This window comes from Lissotriton helveticus, chromosome 1_2 (assembly GCF_964261635.1).
Source record: "Lissotriton helveticus chromosome 1_2, aLisHel1.1, whole genome shotgun sequence".
Taxonomy (NCBI): domain Eukaryota; kingdom Metazoa; phylum Chordata; class Amphibia; order Caudata; family Salamandridae; genus Lissotriton; species Lissotriton helveticus.
This window is the reverse complement of record NC_136058.1, coordinates 235,562,014-235,588,050: the sequence shown is the minus strand read 5'-3', so window position 1 is coordinate 235,588,050 and position 26,037 is coordinate 235,562,014. Positions and strand designations below refer to the sequence as shown.

The following is a 26,037-nucleotide window of genomic DNA, read 5'->3' as shown; positions in this document are numbered from 1 at the left end:
CCTTAATATAATAATGAATGAAAGAATGAAAGCCATCTTATAATGCGCAACTTAGCCCATCGGGCTGAGGATGGATACATATTTGCATGGCGGCCCCTGGCAGGGATTTGGCGGCCTCTGGCTCTGTTCCACTTCCAAACACCCTGACCCCCCCCCCCCTTCACTGGCCTCTGCGGTCCGCCCCGCCTAGACGCCTTCTTCCGGGGCCCCCTACCTACGCTCCCTGCCCAGGGCCGCCATGAGCCTAGAGCCGCCCCTGCTGGGGTGAACTGGGTGCAGTAAACAACCCAGCACCAGGTCAGCTGAAAGTAGTTGCCAGATGTAGACTGTGGGACAGGCAGTCAGTCGTGTGGAACCAGTTCGGATATCGAGGTGGAGGAGGAGCCCCAAGCCCTCGGTACCAAACTTCCATCCTGAGCAGGTTTGCAAGCCACCTCAGGCGGTGATTTAGGAGACGGAGACAAAAACTTGTTGTGGTTTGGCAACTGGAGCTTTTGAATCGACATGCCAAGAGAACCTAGAGCAAGTCATACCAGAAGGATCCGGGGTCAGTGCGTATCGGAGACCAAGGTAAGAAGGCTTTACACTAACATAGGACACTTTCTCTGGTTACTTTTAGTTTTAATTGGATTTCTATTCTTCCTTCACCCATTCCACTGCAAAGATACAACACTTGTATTGCATCATGTACAGAAAGAAATCCTTTGTAAACATTTGGAAAATTTCTAAAGAGTTCCTCAGTCTCGAAATCCCTAATCCCTCTGACCCCATGGCAACAGCGGCTTTTACCACACTGGACACCTGCTCATTGGGGAGTGAACTGTGACCACACAGTCTGAGAATAAAGACTGAGAAAGGAAACTCCAAATATTCCAGAATCGTCTTATTGATATCTGTGGATTTTACATCGGTGCAAACATGCAGGGAAACTCAGTCATTTTTTTCTCATGTCCCTTAAAAAATGGAGCCCCTCGAAATCACTAGAACTGGCGAACAGACAAACAAGTAAAGGGATACCAGATCTGCTACTCCTCCATCTTCCCCAGAAGTGATGAGCAACATATACTGTGGTTGCATTTATATAGTGCTTTATACACCCGATGAGGTGCCAAAGAGCATTTGCAGACAGGAAGTACCCTACTAAGTGGAAGTGCTATGGTTGAAAGAGCAAGCATCTGTTGTGTGGCCTGTATGAGTAGTGTTCAGATGCTGTGCATAGAGACCAAGGTTGTTCTTTTATGGCTATTTGTCCATGCACTAAGCTCTGGGCTGAATCAACAAAACGAGTGGGAGATAGGATGCCTATATATTAAAGCAGATGAATAAACGAATGAATGAAGTGATAAATGAATGGATGGATAGATCATGAGTATGTGATGGGATAATTGTGCATATGAAACTGTCAGGAACTGCTTACCGGAATCACAGCATAAACTGTATCTTTCATTGAAAAGTACTGCTTCCAGATCTATAAAAGAGGGAAAATGATTCGTAATTATAACATAAGTATGCAAGGTTTGGCCTTTATTGGTCCAGTGATAACGAAACGTGTCTTGGTGCTTAGGCATGTTAGGGCAGTGAGACTCCATCTTACTGCACGAACTTCATCACTTCTCTTGAAGTTTTACTATTCGATTACCATGTATTAGCAATGCATACTCTAGGAATGTGCAGTGGGAATGATTTGTTAAATTAGGGTCTGCATTTTATGATTTAAGACCTGAACCAGAAACTTGCTGTGATGGGATATCCACCATCAACTGGAGGACGCTCCATTCCACCAGACTCGTGCTTACCCCTTCCATTTGGGACAGAGCGATGTGCCGTCTTCCTAGCATGAGAAGGCCCATCCTATGCACCTAGTTCATTCCAACATTAGTTTACTCTCATTACAACTATATGAAAGACACTCCTGTCACAAACAGAAAAAAAAGGTTCATCACAGGCAGGCAGAAAATTCCCTCCTGCTTCACGAACACTGCTTAAATATTTTTAGAGAGAGACTCTGCTTTGAGGTTGAACAAAAAACAAACGCTGAATACAGAACCATGACTTGGAAGTTCAACCGACACAGCAAACACAACAAGATGATGGACGGAGTGCTGCAACTCTTCAAACACTCACCACCAGTCAGGAGATCTGGGTTAAATCCATTGTTCTTCTGCTCACCATGCCACCCCAATTCAGACCCAGCCATATGTAGATCAGTCTTGACCCTGTGCCTCATGGGAACAGACCAGCCCGAACTGCGAGGCCAGGTCCTCCCTGGAACGGAAACAAGCATCCTGGAACCCGTTTCGGGGTAACACCCCTCACCAGCCAGGCTAGCTTGAATCGAGTGGCACTTTGAGCAAGGATCTTTTTGTGCTGCTGTAGTTGCCCTACGTGACATGGGTATGCCCAGACGTGGGTCCCATGCTCACTGTGCCACTGGATTGACATAGACTGATGAGGGGTGATACCCTCAAACTGGTCCCAGGGTGCTTGTTTCCTATCCAGGGAGGACCTGGCCTGGCAGTTCAGGCTGGGCTGTTCCCATGGGGAGCAGGGTCAACACTGATTTGCATATGGCTGGGTCCAAACTGGGGTGGCCTGGTGAGCACAGAATCCATTAATTTAACCCAGATCTGTAACTGGGGCGAATGTTTGACAATGTTCCGCATCCCCCCCCCCCATCTTCTTTCTATGTTGCAATAGTTCAACGGACAATGACATTTTACCCAACGGTCTGTTCACTATGCTGCAGGAAGCACCTTCAGTGAACAAGCATTGGCATAGGCAATTAGTCTCACCTATGCAAGAGCTATTGCCTTCCCATTGTGTTTCAGCCATTTTGTATACAGCCTGGCTGCTGTTCAAAATGGCTAAAGGTTTGTGGCATAGAGGGGAGTGGCGTGGAGTAACGTGGTGTAGCATAGACAAGCATAAGGTGGCATAGAGTGTCGTAGAATGAGTGTCACAGTGGAGTGTCAAAGTGGAATGTCGCAGCAACGTAGAATGCAGTGGCATAGATTAGAGTGGTGCTGAGTAGACTAGAGTGACAAAGTGCAGTGGTGCAGAGTAGAGCGCAGTAGCATAGAGTGGTGCAGAGTAGAGTGCAGTGGTGTAGAGTGGTGCAGAGTAGAGTGCAGTGGTGTAGAGTGGTGCAGAGTACAGTGCAGTGGTGTAGAGTGGAGTGGAGTGCTGCAGAGTGAAGTGGCGTAGAGTGGTGTCGCGAACAGTGGGGCAGAGCGCAGTGGTGCAGAATGCAACAGTGCGGAGTAGAGTGCAGTGGTGTAGAGAAGAATGGCGCAGGGTACAGTGGCACATAGTAGAGTGCAGTGGCGTAGAGTGATGCAGAGGTAGAGTGCAATTGCATAGTGTGTAGTGGTGCAGAGTAAAGTGGCATAGAATGCAGTTGCGTAGTGTGGTGTAGGGTGGCACAGAGTATAGTGGTGTAGCATAGAGGGCAGTGACGCAGAGTGCAATGGTGTCGAGTAGAGTGGCATAAAGTGCAGTGGTGCAGAGGAGAGTGGCACAGAATGCAGTGTCATAGAGTGCAATGGTGCAAAGTAGATGGCAGCAACATAGAGTGTCACAGAATACAGTTGAGTGGGATAGAGTGTAGTGGTGCAGAGTAAAGTGCAGTGGCATAGTGTCTCAGAGTGCAGTGATGTAGAGTGCATTGGCGCAGAGTGGAGTGCTGCAGCATAGTGGGGAGTGCTGCAGAGTAGAGTATTGTAAAGTGCAGTGACGTAGAGTGCAGTGGTGCAAAGTAGAGTGGTACAGAGTGGGATAGAGTACAGGGGTGCAGAGTAGAGTGCAGTGGCATGGTGTCTTAGAGTGCAGTGATGTAGAGTGCAGGGGCGTAGAGTGCATTGGCGTAGAGTGTAGTGCTGCAGAGTAGAGTTTAGTGCAGTGATGTAGAGTGACAGCCTGCAGTGGTGTCGTGTAGAGCGGTACAGTAGAGTGACAGAGTACAGTGGTACAGAGTAGCATAGAGTGCAGTGACGTACAGTGCAATGGTGTAGAGTGGTGTAGCATTGAGTCTAATGGCACTGAGTGTAGTGTGCAGAGTAGACTGGCATAGAGTGCCGTGGAATAGTGTATTGGTTTTGAGTAGAGTGGTGTAGGTTTAGAGTACAGTAGTATAGAGTCCAGTGGCATAGAGTAGAGTGGTGTAGAGTAGAGTGACGTAGAGAGAATTGTTACAGACTAGAGTGAAGTGACTTAGAGTGAAGTGGTGCAGGGTAAGGTAGGGTGAAGTGGTGCAGGGTAAAGTGCAGTAGAGTAGAGCGGCATAGAGTACAGTGGCGTAGCATGGACTGAACTAGAGTACAGTGGTGTGGAGTGGTACAGAGTACAGTGCATTGGGGTAGAGTGCATTGGCCTAGAGTGTATTGGCGTGGAGTGCAGTGCTGCAGAGTAGGGGGTGGTGTAGAGTGGTGCAGAGTAGAGTGAAGTGGCATCGAGTGGAGTGCCTAGACTGAAGTTGTGTAGAGTGTAGTGGTGCAGAGTGGTGTATAGTGCATTGGCATAATGTAGAGTAGTGTACAGTAGAGCAGGGAGGAGTGAGCTGGCATAGGGTGCAGTGGAGTACAGTGGATTGGTGCAGAGCAGAATGCAGTGAGGAATGGTGTAGAGTAGAGAGGCATGGCATAACGTGGAGCATGCATGGTGTGGTGGTGCACTGCCATTACAGACAACACATTTTCAATTGAAATTACCATCACATTTGCACAGACATACAGTTTCAGTGATAAAAGTTTGCAGCACACAAATGATAATGTGCCGAAATGTCATCACCTATTTTATTGATTTGTTTTGATCATATTAAAATATTTGGTTCCACCACACTTCAAGATTACAAAAAATTTGCTTTATATGTACGTTCCTAGTTCTGATATATTCTGAAATGTCTGCACAGTTCATTACAGACATTTAAACTTTGCTGCGTGCTAGAAAAAAAGCCTTACACAGCAAGATTGTCAGATTAATCCTCCCTTTCATTTTGAAGTCTGAAAAAGAAAGGAAACACCAAGCTCCCTCAGAAGACATTGCCTGACATTTGACCTCTGTCTTTAAATGCACAGCAGATGTCACAAAATAAGAACAAGATTTAAAGAACTGTTTAGAGAAATGTTGTACTGTTGGAAGGATACTGTAAATAGGGTTTTGATTACGGAAGGAACAAAGTCAAGCTAGAGAGCCTAAAACAAATAAATCCAGCAAATAGAAAGCAAGCAAATGTGAGTTACAAACAACAAAGCCAGTGGTAAACAATGGAGGGAATGCAGTCCCAAGGAAGCTTTCCGAATGTCACAAGATGCCTCTAGTAAACCAGACAGCTTCGATTTCTGGTAGGATTCAACCTAAAAATCGTCAACAAACAAGAAAGAACTTCAAAATATTGCAGTGGGGCAAGCAAAGGGCACGCGAGGCACTGCCTTCATCGCTTAGGGGGTGGGGGATGATGTGGAATACACAACAAGAGATTAAATATGACTTTCGCGTTTTCCTTATCTGTAGTTTAAATGTTTACAGACCTCATTGAATGGACAACCTAGTGAAAAGAACCAATAATCACATGCCTATCTCATTTCCTATCAAGGGTGTTTTCCTTCCAAATGTGAAGGCTATATGCACCTGTTAATCCACATTCACTGAAATCATAACCTTGTATAACAAATGCAAGCTCTGCCACGTAAAACACATTTTTAGGTCGAGCATTCGAGAACTCTTGTATATACTTTAGTATATACTTACATGTGTATGTACTTTGTGGGCTCTGGAGTTCAGCCCTAGGGCTTGTCTGTTTCCTCTTAGGGACTTTTTTCAGTTCAACTGCCTGTATTTAACTGTATTGATATAAAATGGCCAGTAGAGGTCAGTAAAATACCAGAATTGCTTTCTGCTTAGGGATTTTCTTTGTTTCTTTTTCTGGCAACTGCCTCTATTTAACTTTCTTGATAGAAAACAACCAGCAGAGGTCTGTAAAATACCAGAATCACTTTAGCATTCTCTAGATTCCAGTCCATAGAAATGGTCTTCCACGAGCACCCGTAGATAATAATATTTTTTAAAATCTTGTATTTTCAGTAATATGACCGCTGAAGGCCCTGATTTTATATTAAGAACAGAGCTTTAGACTATACCATTTCCCGCTGAGAGGCAATATTTCTCTCCATGTGCTCCCATACCTGGCATAGCGATACCAAAGGGGATGATGGACGGAGCGTTTGAGCAAATCAAATACTCACCCCCAGTCAAATTATCTGGGTTTAATCCATCATCATTCTTTAGCTCACTCCTCCACCCCAGTTCAGACATGGCCATATGCAAATCAGTCTGACCCTGTGCCTCATGGGAACAGTCCAGCCCGAACTGCAAAGTCTTCCCTGGATCGGAAACAAGCATCCTGGGACCGGTTTCGGGTTCATAACCCTTATCAGCCAGGCTATCTTGAATCCAGTGGCAGAGTGAGCAAGGGACCCACGTCTGGGCATACCCTGCCAACTTAGGGCAAACAAAGCGATACCAAAGGGGATGATGGACGGAGCATTTGAGCAAATCAAACACTCACCCCATGTCAACTGATCTGGGTTTAATCCATCATCTTTCTTTAGCTCACTCCACCACCCCAGTTCAGACATGACCATATGCAAATCAGTCTGACCCTGTGCCTCATGGGAACAGTCCAGCCCGAACTGCCAAGCCATGGCTTCCCTGGATCGGAAACAAGCATCCTGGGACCAGTTTCGGGTTCATAACCCTCATAAGCCAGGCTATCTTGAATCCAGTGGCAGAGTGAGCAAGGGACCCACGTCTGGGCATACCCTGCCAACTTAGGGCGAACAAAGCGACACCAAAGGGGATGATGGATGGAGTGTTTGAGCATATCAAACACTCACCCCCAGTCAACTGATCTGGGTTTAATCCATCATCATTCTTTAGCTCACTCCACCACCCCAGTTCAGACATGGCCATATGCAAATCAGTCTGACCCTGCGCCTCATGGGAACAGTCCAGCCTGAACTGCCAAGCCATGTCTTCCCTGGATCGGAAACAAGCATCCTGGGACCGGTTTCGGGTTCATAACCCTCATCAGCCAGGCTATCTTGAATCCAGTGGTAGAGTGAGCAAGGGACGCACGTCTGGGCATACCCTGCCAACTTAGGGCGAACAAAGCGATACTTGTTTCCAATCCATTAGATGTTTCAGCACCCAGGCTAATGTGCCGCATAGCTAAATACATATAAGGTGCCAAAGGCGAGACCGATTGCATTGCAAATGCTTATTAAGTTTAGGACAGACAACACAGCCAGCAGTCTTTCATAAAAACTGTACGTGTTATGGTTTCAACATTAGTTTGTCTCTAATTATATCAAAGTGCCACGAAAAGTATTGTTTTAGTAGTGTCATGAAATGATCCATGTATCATTGTAATGCAATAATGCCCTGTTAAGCATCTGCCTGATCGCCACTTCTGGGGTTACTGATCTACCCCCCTTCCAAGAGCACTTGGAAGTGACCTTTCATTTGTGTAGAGTGCTATATAACAAGCAATGGTAAAGCCAATAGCTCTTAGTCATGTTGTACACCAGTGTGGCTGCAGTTCAGCAAGGCCAAACGTTAGTGGCGTGGAGTGGGATGGAGTAGATTGGAGTGGGGTAGAGTGGAATGGGGTAGATTGGAGTAGCGTTTAGTGGGGTAGAGTAGACTGGGGAATCGTGTAGAGTGGTATGGCTTAGAGTAGCATGGAATCGGGTAGATTGGTTTAGATTGGAGTGGGAAGATTGAAGTGGGGTATAGTGAGTAGACAGTCGAGTGGGGTGGATTGGGGTGGGGTAGATTGTAATGGAATGGGGTAGATTATAGTGGAGTGGGGTAGACATGAGTGGAGTGCGGTGGGGTAGAGTGGAGTGTGGTAGATTTGGCTGGATTACGGTAGACAGGAGTCCGGTAGATCGGAGTAGATTGGGGTAAAGTGCAGAGAGGTATACTGGAGTAGATTGGACTCGGGTAGACTAGGGAAGAGTGGGGAGGATTGGGTAGATTGGGTGTGGTGGAGTTGGGTAGAGTGGAGTGGGGTACTTGGAGTGGGGTAGATTGGGAGATTAGAGCAGGGTAGATTGGAATGGAGTAGGGTAGGTTGGAGTGGGTTTCTTGGAGTTAGGGTTGATTGGGTAGATTAGAGTAGAGTAGATTAAATGGAGTGAAGTAGGGGAGGCTGGGGTAGATTGGAGTGAGGTAGTTTGAAGTGCTGTAAAGTGGAGGGAGTAGGGTAGGTTGGAGTGGAATGTGGTGGAGTGGGTTAGAGTTGAGTGCAGTAGATAGATTGAAGTGAAGTCGATTGGGCTAGACTGAAGTGGAGTACATTGGGGTGAAATGGGTTGGATCGGAGTGGAGTGTGGTAGATTAGAGTGAAGTGGGGTAGATCAGGGTAGATTGTGGAGATTGGAGTAGAGTTGAGTGGGGCAACCTTGGTACAATCGAGTAGGGTTGACTGGAGCAGGGGATATTGGAGTAGAGTGGGGCACACTGGGGTGGAGTAGAGTGGGGGTAGATTAGAATGGAGGGGGCCGATTAGAGTGGAATAGTTTGGGTGGATTAGAGTATGGTGGGTTGGAATGGTGGATTGGAGTACAGCAGGGTAGATTGTAGTGGACTGGGGTATATTGACGTGGAATGGGGTATACAGGGTTGGGGTGGGGTGGAGTGGCATAGAGTGGAGAGCCGTGTCGAAGAGTGTCTTAAGAGTGGAATGTCGTGGAATAGAGTGGCATGGCGCAGAGTGGCTTGGCATAGAGTGGAAGGGCATAGAGTGAACAGAGTATTGTATAGTGAAGAGGTGTAGATTGTTGTAGAGAGAGAGTGGCGTGATGTAGAGTATGCATGGTGAGATAGCGCACTGGCATAACAGACAACACATTTCCTATTCCAACATTTGCACAGACATGCAACTTTACTGCACACAAATGATAATTGTTGGAAAAGTCATCACAAAGTGTATTGATTTTTTTTTTACCATATTAAAATATTTCTTTCCACCATACTTCAACAAAGAAAGTGCTTAATTTCTACTGTTCCCATTCTGATGAATCCTGAAATATCAGCACAGATTATTTTTGTTGTGTGCTTGAAAAGATACCATCCTACTGCCTGTCCTCTTGCATGGGGACTCAGCAGGATGGATTATCACATACATTCTCTCACTTTGAAGTCTGCAAAAGAAAAGTAAACACCACACCATGTTCTCTCGGAATACAAAGCCTGACATTTGACCTCTGTCTTTGAATGCACAGCAAATGAGACAAGATAAGAACAAGATTTAAAGGCCTGTTTACAGATAACGAGGAGATCATGGGAGAGAAGATTTCAAGCAGGCTAGCCTGCAAAAACAAGCAAAAGACAGAGCTAGCTGGGAAAGATGCACTCTGTAGAGTAGTTCAACAAAAAGAAAAACAGTAGGTCCCAAAAGTGCGAGCAGTGTAAGGACACAAGTATTTGGGCCATGCTCGAGGGGAGGGTCACATGAAAGAAGAGGGAAGTACTGACTGCAAAACTGACCAGCAGGAAGGAATACAGATGCGAGTGGATCGAATCCCTCCAATGGTAAGTAATGGGAGGACTCCAAGCCCACTAACAGTAAACAAAATGTCTTAAAGAGACAGCACATATGCTGTCTACGCGAGACCTAAAAACAATGAATAAACATTAAAAGGCGAACCTTATAAAATCGAATGAAAAATTAGCAAGAGCATAAAGGTAAATCTATTGTGTTAGAAGAAATGTGCATCAGTCCTGTTACTGTGTGTGCTATTATATTTTCATAACAAAACTGCGATACAAAATGTCTTTCAGTAACGCACGGGAGATATCAGTTAATTTTGTAAATGTAATTGTCCATTAGTTTGCATTTGTTAAATGATGACCTTGAGTGTGCAGTGACTTTATCAATACCAATGTCTGATGCACAAATGAACCATCAACCTGACAAGAGATGATGGAGTTACTGTTGGGCAGTGACTCCATCTAAAATCCAGTGCCTGGACTTCGAAGGCTCTTCTGGCCAACTTTAATCCATGTCTGGCCATCAGTTCCAAGGGCTCGTCCGTAAAGTGAATCAATTCCAAAATTAAGCCCCACTAGAGAAGATAATCCTTTAGCAATGAGATCCCATCATAGTGCCTCTTCCACGATTTAAATAAATGTCCCAAAATAGGGGTCCACATTAGTAAGAAAAATGCATTCATATCAAACAAAGTATAAAAACATTCAGAGTAAGTCAACCAGGTCCTCATCACTAGCAAGCTGGAGTATGGCAATGCCGACCATCAATGTGTAACTATCCAGAAGACTCCAGACGATACAGAATTCAGCTGCCAAACACACACTTAGACTTCCCCCACCGCACCCATATTAACCAGCACCCCCAAGAACTCCACTGGCTCCCCATCCACAAATGGGAACTCTTCAAACTTCTCACATGCACATACATAGCCTTGCACAACATCGGCTCTACCCACCTCAACAATCGCATTACCTTTCACATACCTACCAGACACCTCCACTAAGCCAAACTCCCTCACACACACACATATCCTTTGCGTATGCAGAGCCAGATCCGACAGCCAGGTCTTCTTCTACCTCACTCCCAAAGCCTGGAACAGCCTACCTGCACATCAGAGCTGCCTCCTCAGTTCTTGAATTTTGCAAGAAACTGAAGACATGGCTCATCCCATCGTCTTGGCCCTGACTCGGCCCAGGCTGCTTCTGCTTTCAGCGCCAGGATACCTTCCCAGGTGAGCCATGCGCTCTACAAATACCATAATATAACATAACATGCCTAAGACATACTAACACCTTCACTATTCCAGGAAAAAAAAAACACTTTGCATTATAACTCTGCCGAACTGCATCTCAACTACTGAAAATGTGTGTGTGTTTTATGCTATAGGTGTTTTTACATCACACTAATCATCCATAAGGGTATCCACGAGCTCTATAGCAGATGTGTGATATCAGCCCTGGAGACTTACTAAATAAACCAGGTCTTTAGATTCTTGCGAAAGTCAAGAAGAGAGGAGGAGGCTCTGATTTGCTGTGGAAGGTAGGAGAAGGCACAGCCATCTGCTCTGCTCCTGTGTATGCATGGGGTGTGTACTGGTGCGAGACTGGCAGGTGTCTGGAAGGTTGGTGGAAGTGAATGTGGCTGTTCAGGTAGGCAGGGTCAGTGTTGTGGAGATCTTTGTAGGTGCTGGTGAGGAGTTCCAAGTGTGTATACTTGTGTATCGAGAGCCAGTGGAGTTCCCTTAGCTGTGGGTTCGACGTGGGAAGTTGAGGACTTGTGTGGCTGCTGAGTTTTGGATGGTCTGCAGTCTTCTTTTGAGCTGGTTGGTAAACCCCGCGTTCAGGGAGTTTCAATTGAATGAGGGCTCAATACCAACGGGCAGTATTCTATAACTACTTGACCAACTACCTCTTCTCCTTTCAAATTTGTTCTCCCCTTTCCAGCATCACTACCCCAAGGCTATGAGGCTAGCGCCTTCTGGTATGCAGTGCTTTACAAAACCCTAAATAAATACATAAATTAAAATGGGATTCTGCATGCCCAATGACTGAGCTGTCAACAGAATATCCTATGCGAGTTCAATGTGGTCTTGATAGGCAGAAAGGCTTGCAATCCCGTTAATTTTTAATATACAGTAGAGAAGATGCAGAAAGGTTAGTAATTGGACTCCAGATTTAGCTCTGCTTCTGAAATGATAGGAATTATTCATCCACAATGTCTTGTTACTGGTAGAAGGTTCTTTATTTCATAACTAGCGAACCCCAAAACGCCCTTCGTACTGGCATTTAGCTCAAGGAGCTTTTACAAAGTGTCATTCTTGATCAGATAAACGTGTTAAAATCAATAGAGAAGTTACATTTTGGTATCGGTCACTTCAGGGTGGTTCGAGTAGCGTAAGTGATGAACCACCTGTTTATCATAACTATTAAGCTGTGTCACCCTGTCTTATTACTGTACAGACAATGTAGCAAACATCTCAAGGTCTACGGCAGGAAGGCTTTAGGTGCAGAAAAAAGAATAAAGGCAAAAAACATTAGAGAAAAGAAAAGGGGGCAGAGTGCAAAATCGATCATTCACCTTTTACTCTCTGCAATATCATTTAGCCGTCAGGTTATTCGATATAGTAAGTCTACAATTAGAAAATATGTTGGAGGTCAAGCACTAAATAAACGACCAGGCCATTTTAAGGAGCACATAACATGTACATCACTCATGTATGATTAATTTGTTAAAATAAGAAATAAAAGTGTACCTCTGTTATTTCATCTGCTGTTTTATCCTTCACCAGCTCAATATTTAGGATTCCGCTGAGCGTCTGTGGCAAAAGAAATACATGAATATTGAAGAATCAAGTAAGTATTAAGGAGCAAAACAGCTTATTTCAGTGGAGAGAACAGAGGCATTTGCCTCCACTATTTGTTTTGTTGGTAAAACTGGGGGTACTTCTCCTCCTGATCACAGAGAGGTCATGGACAGCACTTCTCCACAAAGCTCATCCTCTCCATTGTCCAGCCCAGTCTGCATCTGTCCACAGTTTGGAATCACTGTCTTTAAGGGTGGCACCAAGCCTAGAGGTCTGTATGCTATGTATAGATCAAATGGTGCCCAGTAGAAGAGGGCTTGGGCATAAAAGGACTCAACCAACATTCATCTTGTCCAGATAGTGAGTGTTTGCCTGGCCCGTCTGTCTCCCCACGAGGAACAATTGCAGAGCTCATAGCTAATCCTTTCTAAAGGTACTTCCGAGGCCCTGGGTTGAGTGGTATTGATTTATTTAGTGTTTTATAGAGCGTGAACGTGACCCGTTAAGGTATCAGAGCGCTTTACAGAGATAACAAGCTAAATTCAAAGATTAGGAGCAAACGATCACGAATACACTTGACAGAGAAAATACAGACAGGAGCAAGGGAGGACTGCATAACATCGACTTCTGCCCAATAAAGTTACAGAGAGGTACGAATTATGCTGTGTGCTAAACATTATGTTTCGTCAAAACACACGGGTGAGGCAATGTGTTTGTTGAATTTAATTCTACTTCTTTTATTTTCTTTGAATTTTCAATTAAACTTTTCTTAATTCAGTAACAATTTATACATGTATTGTGCAAATATTAAAACCTGGTGTACACAACAATTGTGATATGCTATTCTCATACAGTGGTTCATTTTGAAAAGATGGATCCAGGTGTTTTAACAGGTGCCAGTTCTGTCTGACTAGTTTTTTTACCTTGTTTGAATTTGGACAGAAGGTTGATACAAATACCATTCTTTCCATAGTCTTTTTTCTAACAGACATTCTGGTAAAAATCCAAACGGGCGAACCTACACCTCCAAGTAAGTGAGGAAGAGTAGAGAATGTGTTTAAATGCTGGATCATGTACGTATGAATTGTTCATGACTCTGATGGTGGTTTTTTGATATATTCTTGTAGACTGAGGCTCCAACTACAATTCCAGTTTGCTTTGATGAGAGCAAGGTAGGTGAGGTAACTTGAGTATTGGGCATAGGCAGCGTAGACACGGTGACCCCTTTCCTAAAAGCCATTTCTGTTCTTCCATTACAGATACTGTCCTGATGAGAACTCCAAAATAACGGGTGTTCGAAACGCGTAGACTTTTTAGAAGCCTAAAATCGAGAAATTAATAATTGATGTGAAAATATTGCACATATTCATTTTGTTGTGAAACAAACATTGGCTTTTTTGTTGTGAATATTATTATTCCAGCATTTATCAAATCATTTACGTTTTGTTTTCTGTTGTTTGTAGTGGGCTGATTGATGTATGAATGAAGATTGAATGTTGATTAGGATGCACTATTTTGTAAATATGTAAGTTTTGTATGAGAATAGCATATCACAATTGTTGTGTACACCAGGTTTTAATATTTGCACAATACATGTATAAATTGTTACTGAATTAAGAAAAGTTTAATTGAAAATTCAAAGAAAATAAAAGAAGTAGAATTAAATTCAACAAACACATTGCCTCACCCGTGTGTTTTGACGAAACATAAGCTTGAGTTTCAAATTAGCGGCATTGGCACCTTTTCTGTTCATTATATGCTTGTGGCAAGCTATGCCGGTGGGAGCCCATACCCAGTGGTTTTGTTTAGTGTACTAAACATTGTCCATGATACCAGGATCGTGTAAGTTACATCTGCAAAGTCTAGTGAGGCTTAAAATGGGTGGTGTCCATACAAATAGCGGTAAAGTGTCGCTAAGCCACTGATTCCGTAAGTGCTCTGGGAGAGGTTATGGCAGGAATTTGCCCATTAGAAAAGTCTAAGCTTCCTTCTATTCAGGTGGGATGACAAGTGGATTCAGGCGGAGTTTCCTGGGCCCCGGGACCTTCCGTAATGAGGAAGATGTATCTATTCCCATTCCAAAAGCCATTTTAGTTGCATCAAGGGACAGAAAAGTACCCCCATCTACCCCACTTTTACTAATATGTAGGAATGGCCACGACTTGGATACATAGGGCCTCTGCCAAGGTGGCAGAGGTCATTGTCTCTGCCACCCTGGTGGACGACCTCTCACTCTATCTACAGATCTCTGTCTGCATGGAGGACACCTCTGTACCTTGAGAGGAGCTGCTACAAGGCACTAAAAGATTGCTGAGCAGTCACCATTGCTCATGCAGCCTCTCAGCATACATTTTTGTTTTGCAAAGGGAAACTAACACGACTGGAGTTTTTTTTTTTTTTTAATAGTATATGAATAACCTTGACTCTCAGGGAGATTTCATCCACAGTATGGTGGTCATTTGAAGGTCTCGCCTGCAGCCAGCGTGCATGGGCTGTTGCTACAATGACTATCCCTTGTGTTTAATAAAAGAAAAGAAAACTCTAAAAGGGGCTTTTAGCTCGCCCATTATTTACTGTTTGTTGGCATCATATTGTTCCTTGCTGCCTTTTAATTCAGCAGTGCGCACAACACATTACTTCCTGCATCATTTCCTGTTCTTTGTGTGGAGCATGGACCAAGTACAGATTGATTAACCTTAAATAGCGTTTGTCCGCTGCTCGAGCTGTGATTGAGGTACTATTTCTTTTTTTTGGCCATTTTTAAATTGCGCGACCACGAGCCGAACTTCACATATATTTTTTTAGGCATAGGAAAGTAAGTCATTTGCCAACATTTATTTTTCCTGTCATATGTTTATTAACATTCCTAAACGAGGTAGGTAGACTTTCTGAGGAAAATGAAATTCATAAAATAGTATACTTTACTACAATGGCCACTGGATGGCACCATAGTAACACAGACACATTATTATCAGACAAAGTAAAGGGCTCCAATAGCGTAAACTAGGAGGAAGAGCAGAATACAGGCATTGGCAAAGCCAACAGGTCTTGCCTATGCAAGAGCTACTTGCTTTGTTAATATTTTGTTTAGCAGAAAAAAAACGCTTTGATGCTGCTAACACTGACCGTGTCATAGCGATTTTTTCCCTTTCCTTTTAGACCATGATGTCCGGCAGCTACACTGCTGTACAACATGGCTAAAACACATTGACAAAACCAATATCTGTCACATAGGTGAAACCTATTGGCTATGCCAATGCTTGCTCTTTTTTCTGTTCTGGATTGCCAGGCTTTCCCTGGAGTTCCAGAAATGTAAGAAAACATCAAACCACCTACTCTAAATAGGGCAGCCTTTGGCATGGGCGAGCAGGGCCCAGGGCGCCAATTTTCTGAGCGGCGCATGGAGCTGTGTCCATTATTGTATGCCAACAGCATCGCCCTTCCCTTCTTGCTCCAGCCTTATCCTTGTCCCTCCCTGTTCGTTTCTGTCTGATTTGCCAGTTTAAAGTGGTTTTATTATCATACGGCGGGTGATGTTTTAACACCCCTTTAGCCCCCTTCCTTGCCCTCACCCTCTGAACCCTGCTGGCACACATCAAGAAAAAACAATCATCTGCGTGGGGCAGCTCAGCCATCGGTGATACAGGTGAGCTGAGGTAGGTCCGGGGATGTTTGTGATCAGCGGCCAGTCCCTGCTCATCCAGATACTGACAAGTGAAAACAAAAGGGACCCCCTGCTGCCTCATTTAATTCACTACCATCAGGAAAGGCGCCACATTTCTCTCCACCCACGCCGAGGGTGCGACGGTTCGAGATACTTACACCTGCGGCCCTAAGTCACTCGGCCATCAGTGTAAGGTTTCCGATATAGGGCCATAGAGCCAGCGGGGGCACTGCTGGCAGACACATGAAGGTCTGTCCGACTTTACTTAGAGCGGGAGACCATCAGTTTGACAGATAGGGTGCTATGCTACATTTGTGGGGGAGGACACTCCCCTAAAATCTAATTGAGGCTCATGTCTCTTCAGGATTTCTATTGTTTCACGTTTCATAATTTCTTAGATACTTTCGCTACAAAATCAATCAATCAATCCAATCAGACATTGGCGCACTCTATAAATGCCGGATTGGATTGATTGATTGATTTTGGGGAGAAAATATCTAAAAACTAATGCAAGTGACTGGTAAGTAATAGAGAATAACAATGCAGGGTCCTGGACATCAACTACCTACAGTACATATGCCTGCAAGCAATAACATTTCCATTCCTGACCACTCAGGGGCTGCTCAGATGCTATCTCTAAGCACAATTTATCGTCTAGGGTGGAAAATGAGAATGCTGGCAACATTTGATGGTGATGAGTGCTACATTCATGCTGGATGTCCTCAAACAACGGCGTGTTAATGGCTTAAAGTAACCCATGTCTACTTCTCATACACACGTGAGAGGTTCTCTTATGTTACTGTCAGTCTTATTTACAGATACCTGGGAAACCTCTTCTTGACAGACTGTTTGTGCAATCTTTTGCTACATTATACTCCACAAGGTTGTCAGCATTATTCCCAACAAGGAAGATCCTTCTACTTATTCCACAAGAAATGCTCAACATGAACACATCAGAATAAGAACCTTATTCACAATTTCAAAATCCTATCAAACTACTTTTTGCTCCTTTTGAGTGGAGACACTTACTGGATACGGCAACACCCCGGATGAATTGCTATTTTCTGCCTATTACGAGGGTGTGATTTGTCTATTTAGACCAGGACATTGCAGATTTACTCTTGCCACTTTGATGACATCTGAGGTTGCCTCTGGGCCCTGAATGATTGGTACAGTGTACTGTATGTTAGCATGTGAACTCAGGGGACTCAAGGCCTCTCTTGCTCGGGCATCTGATACATCTTGTAAATAACCTCCCTATTCAATGAGCCATTGTGGTCAGTTTTGACACCTTTTCAATTAAATTATTACAAAAGATGTCCAGTTATTACATAAAAAAATATTTTAAGTAGTGTGTTTTATCATGATACTAAACGAACAAAATATTACAAACGAGCAATTATATTGTTGGGGTGGAAAACTCCTTTGCATGGTAATGGACGTGCACCCCTGATCTGAGTGCCAAACTGTACTGATGTCTGGATCCCTAATGCTGATTGATAGGCAACCACGGATCATGCGGGTTTGCCAGAACATGGAAATGTCTCACGAACTGTGGTCTTGTTGGCCCTGGAGGGGAGCCCAAAGCTTTACCCTCATATTGGTGGAAGGCTACTGCCTTCACTAGTAGTTAAGCAGCATGAGCACGGTGGTGGCAGCAAACCTTGTGTAGTGATCAGCAGGAGTAAACAGGTCCTTTTTTAGGTCGAGCCTAGACAGCGCTTGCGCCATCAGGATGATCTGTTGTATGTACTTTGTAGGCTTTGACTCCTCCCATCTCTTTTGATTTGTCTAGTTGGTAGTCTTGTGAAAATCCTTATTTGCTAGTGGGAAATTTGGCTTCCTCGTCCCTCCTTTTTACAAGTAGTTCATTCTCACAGAGTATCACCCTAGGACTTGTAGTCTTCCTCTTGTCCCACTGTAACATCTGTTTAGGGACTACTTTTCCCTTTTCTCTAAGAGCATTTGACCAGAATGCTGGATGTTTTCAGTGCTCCGAGGTCCGTTTGTGTAAACAGGTCTGTAAATGCTTTTATCTCCTTACATTTGCTGCGCATTCGAAGAGCAAGGTAAAATGTTAGAGCCTGTTTTCTGACTGCAAAGAGGTTTGAGATGAGACAGTTTCTCTGAGTTAACTTCCCTCCCTCCTCTTCCTTGTTACTTTCTCCTTCCTACTCTTGCAGGCTTGCGCGCTGCCATCAGAGTAGACCTAGGGCAGGTACGGACACAGTCTTGTGGTGTGGGGTGCGCTTTCACTTTAGCTCATGCACATTGGCAGAGCAGTCAGCCTCACTAAAGTAAAGGCTTGGGCCCTGCGGAGAGAAGATATGCGCATCATGGGTGCCGTTCCTGTCACCCTCTGTCTCCTTATGTGCACGGGGGCTACGCTCGCTGGCATCGTTAAAATTATTGGTTTAGGACTTGTGACCTGCCTAAGAGCATCCGTATGATGTTTTCTCACTTTGAGTTTTCCATTTGGTTATCTTTGCTGCCCTCATGTGGCAATTACAAGAACTGTATTATACGTAAGGCCAGTCTCAGCACCAGAGCTGCCACGCACAAAGGCGAGAAGTAAACATTCACTAATGGGCTAAGATGAGCTTCCTATGGATCTGCCGTGGCAGGAGCTGGGTCCATAGAAAGGCAGGCCCGCTGCCTCAGAGAGAGTGAACAAGGCTCTAGTTTAAAGCATTGTCTTTGAGGGGTGCTTGGGAGCCAACACAATTCCTGTCGCAAGATCTGACAATGGATGGAGGTGGGGGGCTGGGATATCTCTAACCTAACAGAAATACTTTTTTGGGGTTGCACCATCCTCAGGTTTCAACAGCCTATCAGCCTCCGTCTTTAGAGGCAGTACAAGAGTGCCAGGTTGGAGACTAACCAGCCTACGGGCGCACTTCCCAATAATAAGATGGAAAAGGATTTGAGGTAAGAATAAGAATACATTCTCCTGACATGCTACTACTGCTTTGTATCAGGAAAAAATGCACATAAACATAGGACTGCACTGTAGTTCCATGAAGAAAGGCTAGGGCGGTCGACCTTGGTGCAGGGGAACCAGGTTCAAGTCTAGCAGGACGCTCAACATTCTTTGATTCTGAGCAAATCACTTAATCTCCCCATGCCTAACAAAAATGTATGTGTCTGTCTGTAACGTAACTGGTGCTCATGTAAAGTGCTCTGATACCTTCAGGCCTAGTTCGCGCTCTATAAAACTCCACACAAAAAAAATGTTTTCTCTCTGGAATACTTTAAATTGATTTATTAAATTTTAGCAGAAATTTGGGAGGTAAAAAGACTCCTTTCAGTTTGTCCGTGGAATGCACAGCTACCTTGCAGCATATCTAGCTCAACTGCAGTTTTAGAGAATTATGATGGTTGTGTGTCCTCAGTCTCTCACAGGGCCAAATAAAAGTAAACACATGCATGACGTTGTCTCCATCTCATGTTCTGATGACATTATAGGTCACCCCAGAGATTTAAGTGTGTGAAGTACAAGATTTGCTTACTTTAAGCCACGCCTTTAATTACATAGGCCACCACCCTTGGAAAGAATTCAGTCACCCTTCTTTGGCCACTTTTCACCTTTAAAATCTTCCAACTTTTTAATTCCACTTAAAGCCCTGGGTCATCCAATCCCCCTCCTTCCGCATAGCATTCTATATAATTTGTCCACTGAACACACATGCACTACATCTATGTTCGTCTCTCATTTCCTTGTCTCTCTGCTCTTTTGTGTCCTGTCTGTCTGGCTTTCTTTCCCATGTTCTTTATTTTGCAGTTTTCCTCTTGTCTCCCCTCTCTTGCCCTGCCCTTTTCCAAACCTCTCTCATTTCACTGTTTCTCTCTCTCAATGTGTTGGTTTCTACGTTTCTTTCTGCCTTTCTCAGATCCTCTCGTTGTGTCTCTCTGTTTCACAACTGCAGTCCGCTCAATAAAGGTAATAGGCAATTAATCGACTGCCTTTTCTGCCATTTTTGTTTCTACCAGGAGGACCCTTCAGATTTGTGATTAGCGATCTTGCAGGGAAATGGTGTGCAGGTTAGGTGCATATGATGGGTGTATGTTTACCTGTGAGTGGTACAATACATGAATGATACAGTGCTGGCCAGTGCGAGCATGTTGACTGCAAGTGATGGATGTATGTGGGCCTCTGAATGGCACAGTGCATAGAGGATGCAGTACTATACAGTGCGTGTATGCAGTATACATGCACTGGATATATATGTGCCTGTGGATTGCACAATATTTGGAGGGTCCTGGGTTCCATTTTAAGAGAGTCAGGCCTGTATGGTGAAAATGGAGTTAAGAAAAGGAAATTCCCTCAGATTTGTGCATTACTGCATTCCTGTAATCTGGGTGGGCATAACACAGGTGTGGAGAAGACCAGGCCTCCTGAGTGCACTTCAAATGGTTCTCTTTGATTCAATGACATGTCACAAGGAAGGGGCCTGTGCACATCTCTGGAAGGAGCTGGGGCTGATAAGAAAATCATAAAGAGTAGGGCTAGGAGCCCTAGGCTAACCTTTTGATGCACATATCACTGTGCCTGGCATCCAGGTGTGAACCTTTAGTCACTTACTTGGCCTTTGTTGTGGGACTATGAGCTTAGGAGACATCCATGCTGTGACAGACAGTTTTGGAAGAGGGAACAGAGGATTGGACACTTCGAAAGAAGCAAACCCCAACATAAAACTTCAAAGACTCAGAACCTAGATCACATTAGAAGTCTGGAAGAGAACTATAAGAAGAGGAGGTTGAGGCCACAAATATTGTTATCTGCCAAGCAGCCAGACAGGCTGTGTGAGGACGGGAAGTTCTGCAAGACTTCTGTCTGTGACCAGGACTGGAGGTCAAGGTCTGACAGTCTCCCTGCTGGGTTAGAGACCCCCACCCAGGGAACCCAAGACAACCTGCCCCGGAGCCTGGAGAACCTGCTTGCCAAGACCAGTGTGCCCGGTGAGGAAGAGGCGAGCACTGGAGGGCACAAGGTCCAGTGGGGAACCTTGCTGAGTGGACTACCTGTGTGAAGTGTGAGGAAACGGCTGCTGCACCTTTCGAGTTATTGCCCCTGTGCAGGACTGAGTCAGCTACCCCCTCTTGCCAGGAGTGGGCCACATGAAGATAGCCAGTGGAAAGACTGCCATGCAGTAAAGACTAAGGCTGCAGGGAACCTCTGTTTGCTACAGGAGCGCGACCACGCAGGAATAGCCTGCACCTACCTAGTGCAGCTGCTGAGTTTGCTATCAGCCAACTCACTTGACTTGGGCTGGAGTCACTGGGAGGTTTAAGACTTGTTTTGGGCCTGCTAGTCCCAGGGGAACTCCCTGCTAAATTGGCAGGTGTGCACCGGAACGCTACAGACTTCAAATTTAGAGTCGTAGTGGATTCTTGAGATTCGGACTAATAGTGGGATATACCCTGGATTTTAGTAGTGAATGGGGAATAGCCACAATCGCGAACAAGAGGAGTGAGTGGGACAGGGAACTGCCACAGAGACACTGGAGCCCCCAACCTGAGGGGAGGACTGGGTCAATTGTGTGTTTATGTTGTATTCTTCCTTTGTGTGGATAGCATTAAAAATAAAATACTTCTCTTTTGTTATAAAAGTGAGTATTTGGCTGGACAATGATTTACTGTTGCTGCTGTGTGCACTTTGAGTTGTGAGCCCGTGTTCACTGATCTGTATCCACACCTCCCTTCTCCCACTCTCCCAAGGGCGCGTTAAACTGCTTAGACCATGCCTACCCTGAGAGTCCTGGTGGAGGGGTACTTGACCCAGTTGCTCTGGATCCACAGTAAGTCAGGCCCCGGGACATCATGAGTAAAAGGCCTCACACCCTGGTTAGACCCAGTAACTCCTGCTTGCCCCGTGGCCCTCTGAGAGGGGGTTTGACAGATATGAATAGCAATGGAAACAAGAAACTAGAGATAATTTAATGTACTATTCAATTTTCTGCTGTTCCCAAAACCACTGCAACAGAAATACCTCTTAGCTGGAAACTCTGCCTTGGTTTTATTTTAAAATAACGTGTATGTGATGGACCCGGCTCATCCCCAGTGCCACTTAGGGTGTTCAAGCCTTTAATAGGTCACCAACACTTAACTAATGTTTTCCAAACTGGAAAAGTTGACACTTGGTCAGAAAGTCTTGCCAAATAAAGATTTTTACTTATTTTTTAACCAACCTTATCTTTTGTAAGTCCAGGAGTTTTTCTCTGCACTTGTGATCTCAAGTTTTTTGACTGAAAAACAAAAAAGACAGTTTTAAACTTTATATTACTCCCTTCACTCGAGCAGATAACGTGCACTCAGTGGTAATACATATGAAAGCAAATGCTACATTTGAAAGAGGACAACTCTGATTACAGTGTACTTTTGCTAAGAATTTCCTAAAATGTGACAGTATGCAGTTATGGAGAGTTTAAAGATGATCACTGCCAAAAATACATTGACTTCTAGTTCACCAATAAAACATACCCTGGGCTAGCAGATGCAACCATATTTAACATATATAAACAAAGCTTACCATTTTTTTGTTTTAACAAAATTTCCATTGAACATGGTTCTGTGGTTACTGGCCTTTCCTAAAGGCCATTTTAAACCGGACTCAGCAAATTTGTGCACGTGACAACTCAGAGCAAGACACTTTACATATTATGTTCTTTTGCACTCACTATGACCCCCTGCGCAGAAAGCACATTGTTCCCCTGTTAAGGGGCCAATATTTTGTGCAAGTAAAGCCAGCGCTGGTTTATTTACAAATGTTAGGCTCACCTATAATCTGTGTTGGGGTGGCAAACTTCTTAATTGGGGCAATCAGACATAGGAATAGGATGACGCAGAGTTAACCCTTCTGAATATGTTGGTAGTATGTCTATGTCTATTACCACTCACTGTAACATTAGAGTCATAAATGTGGTTTTTATCCTTTTTTTGTATTATAGATTAATGGGTTTTAAGCACATCAAGACATGAGTTGCTATTCGATTTATATAATGCTTTATACTGATTTGCTGTCTTATGTTGCACTTTTATGGCTCTAATCAGCCGAATAAAGTTGATTTTGACTGACTGACCGACAATAAAACATACCCTTTCATTCTTCATTTTCTTAAGCCAAGACGCAAGCGAGAATCAGATTCAGACAGACTTACTGTCCTGACATTATCGTTTTAGGCCAGCAAAGAGGAACAAACTATACCTTCAACAAAACATTACATACCTGTACTACAATTTAATTACCCATTACATAGAAATACAGCTTGAGTTTCTGAACAGCTATTTAAACAGAACATTTTCAGATATTAAAATTAAGTCAGTAGTACCCACCATTAATCAACAGATATTTACATCTAAGGTGTTGAAGACACCGAGTACCCCATGTTATGTTATGTTAAAATGAATTTATCAAGCGCACGGACACCAGAGGTTTCATGGCGCTAATGATCTGTGTGGTGCCCCACACATATGGAGATCCCTAGGACAGCGCAAGTAGACCTCCAGGCACTTTGTCTACAATGAAAACAACTGACAGCCTTTGCACAAAGGACAAAAAGCAGAAGCAGGCTCCAGAGATCTGCAGGCAAAGTTCCGTCATCGAGGAATCCCCACTAAGTACTAGCTGGGAGGGGCAGCTTGCTTTAGCATCAACATGCTGGGAGGCAGAGGAAAGCCCTCTTTCGAGCCTTGACATATTCCACTGGATAGAAAGGGGGAGATAGAGGCTGCTTTATGAAATGAGGGCATGCAGACAGACAGAAGAAGGTTCTATGAAAGTGATGGGACCCCCTCTACAGTACTAATTTGCAGGTCAAGGAGAAGAGAGGAAAACATTTTTATATAACAACTACTATAAGCACAAACTCCCTCGTGACCTCTCTATTTCTTTAAGGGTTTTAGCCGCTTAAATTCTAACATGGGCATCACAAAACACAGATTTACATGTCTCTTATTTTCATTCTCTTTTTTATTTGTTGTTTAAATTATTTCTTTCCTTTGTTATATCTTTTAGAAATTGTTCTCATTAAAAAGTACAAAATATCGTTCCTTATATACAGAATTTAACAGCGAAACATCATGAAGAGTAATTCACAAGTTCATATAATAATCTATATGTGACCAGGTAGAGAACAAACAACAGTCAAATCACACATAAATACTTCACACACATTCATACCAGAAAATATCTGTGCAAGTTATCACGTTTCGTTGGTTCTTGTCTAATGCCCAAAAAACAGGGTCACTACTAAATGTAGGGTTTTATATAGACTTGGTTGACGCGTTTCGGTGCCAATAGATAGCAGTAAGAGCCACCTTCCTCAGGACCCACCAGATTATCAAATAATGTTCTCTACACCCTGGTTCTCCTCCAGTTGAACCGTTGATGTAACCTACCGTAGCTCATTCAAGCACATTCAAGCACCTTCATCAGAGTAGTAGTTACTTATCCCACAGAATTCTCTTATGACTCAGAGATTCCTGAGATGGGCTGAAGGCAAAATCCCTCATGATTCCAGTTTAGACAGCATGAACCTCATTTCCACTTGAATATCCTGTCCCAGAACGGTGCTTACTATCTTGGTTCCACAAGTACGAGTCTATTTCTCTTTTGTTATTTCTCCCTTTTAAAATGTAGTATCTCCTGAGAGATATCAGTTATACTAAGCAGTAGTAGTCAGTCAGTCTTCTGAATCAATCTTGTGAAATTTTCTTGAATAGTTAAAGGAATCTCGTAAAAATTTCTATCTTCAAAGAAAGAACCCTAAGTTAGCCGACGTCACAGTCCAACAAAGTTCCACAACGGCACCCACGTCTCCTCGAGTACCCAGACAGACAGAAGAAGGTACTCATATATACAGTTGATCAAGATGGTCCTGTTCAGAACAACCTTACACCCATTAATACAATTCCATTTGACCATTGGTGGAGCATTTCTCCCGCAGGGGCTATACTTAAATAAGAATCAGCAGAAAAAGAACTGCATCAATTACGGAGTTACCTACAAAGCATGGAGCATGTGGTCTTTGTTATGTGTTAGACATTACAAAATGTAACAATCTGCTCCACTGATACACTTCTCAGTGGGTCAGGTACCTTCTCAAGGAGAAATGTAACTTACTCATGAGACCAAGAATAGGATGCAACTGATAAAGGCTCTTCTGGGGTCTGATATTTGCTCCACTTCAGATCCAGTGAAAGGGGAGTTCAGAGCAAAGGAGACAGAACTATAAAGATTCTGCATCTGGTACAGGCACATGCAGATTTGGGGATGATGAGGCATGGTTTACATGTTAAAGGGTGGGGCTATATCATCCAATGGACTGTATCAGGTAGGTGGAGATGAACCATGTGCAGACTTGAACAGTGCAAACAAATGTGTAAGATATTGCTTAGAAAGATCCTTCGTGGTACATAGAATGAAGGTGTGGATAAGTATGGCAGCTATAGACAGCAAAGATAAAGACCTTCAGCAGAGAGGGAAAAGAGTATTTGGTGAACCCTATGAGGAGGTTGCTTGGGTGATCAAAGCTGTTCAATATTAGAGTAGCTGAGACTGTTACAGTGATGAAGAATGTTACGCATAAGTGGTGGTCAAAGCGAATTCCAAAGTTCCTGGCAAAGGACACAGGTTTATTGCATGAGAGGAAAACGGAAGCAGCCAGATACTGTAGTGTACTGGAGAACAAGCAGGAAGTGGCGTCTGCCTTAGAGACGAATGAACAATCTCTGTGCCATTCAGTGGCGAACGGAATTAGGCATGCCTTCAGTTTATCACTAAAGTGAGGGGTCAGGTGGGGAAAGAAGAAGACAATGTGGGTGTTGTTAGCAAACAGATTGGAAACCCTAACATTCTGTAAACTTGTTGAACAGTGCAAATGGAGAAGGGGTAACATCCTGTGGATGTGCCTTGCAGAACCCACTGTAGAACTGGAGGAACACCAAAGCATAATATGTCAGAGCTCAGAGGTGGAGGAGTTTAATAAGAGAGTTGTACAAGAGATGCTGAGAGTGGAG

The 26,037-nt window shown here is 44.0% G+C and overlaps 1 protein-coding gene across 2 annotated transcripts in view; it reads right to left on the bottom strand.

The window, feature by feature from the left end:
- The window catches only part of ATPAF1 (ATP synthase mitochondrial F1 complex assembly factor 1), a 165,290-nt gene that overhangs the window by 79,418 nt on the left and 59,835 nt on the right, over positions 1-26,037 (bottom strand). Inside the window, exons 3-5 of one of the 2 annotated variants that reach the window (XM_078671658.1) lie at positions 22,209-22,265; positions 12,306-12,368; positions 1,418-1,468 (exon numbers count right to left, since the gene is read on the bottom strand). In XM_078671658.1, coding sequence (XP_078527784.1) covers positions 1,418-1,468; positions 12,306-12,368; positions 22,209-22,265 — 171 coding nt within the window. The remainder of the gene's footprint in view (positions 1-1,417; positions 1,469-12,305; positions 12,369-22,208; positions 22,266-26,037) is intronic. The other variant, XM_078671659.1, reaches the window with a different exon arrangement.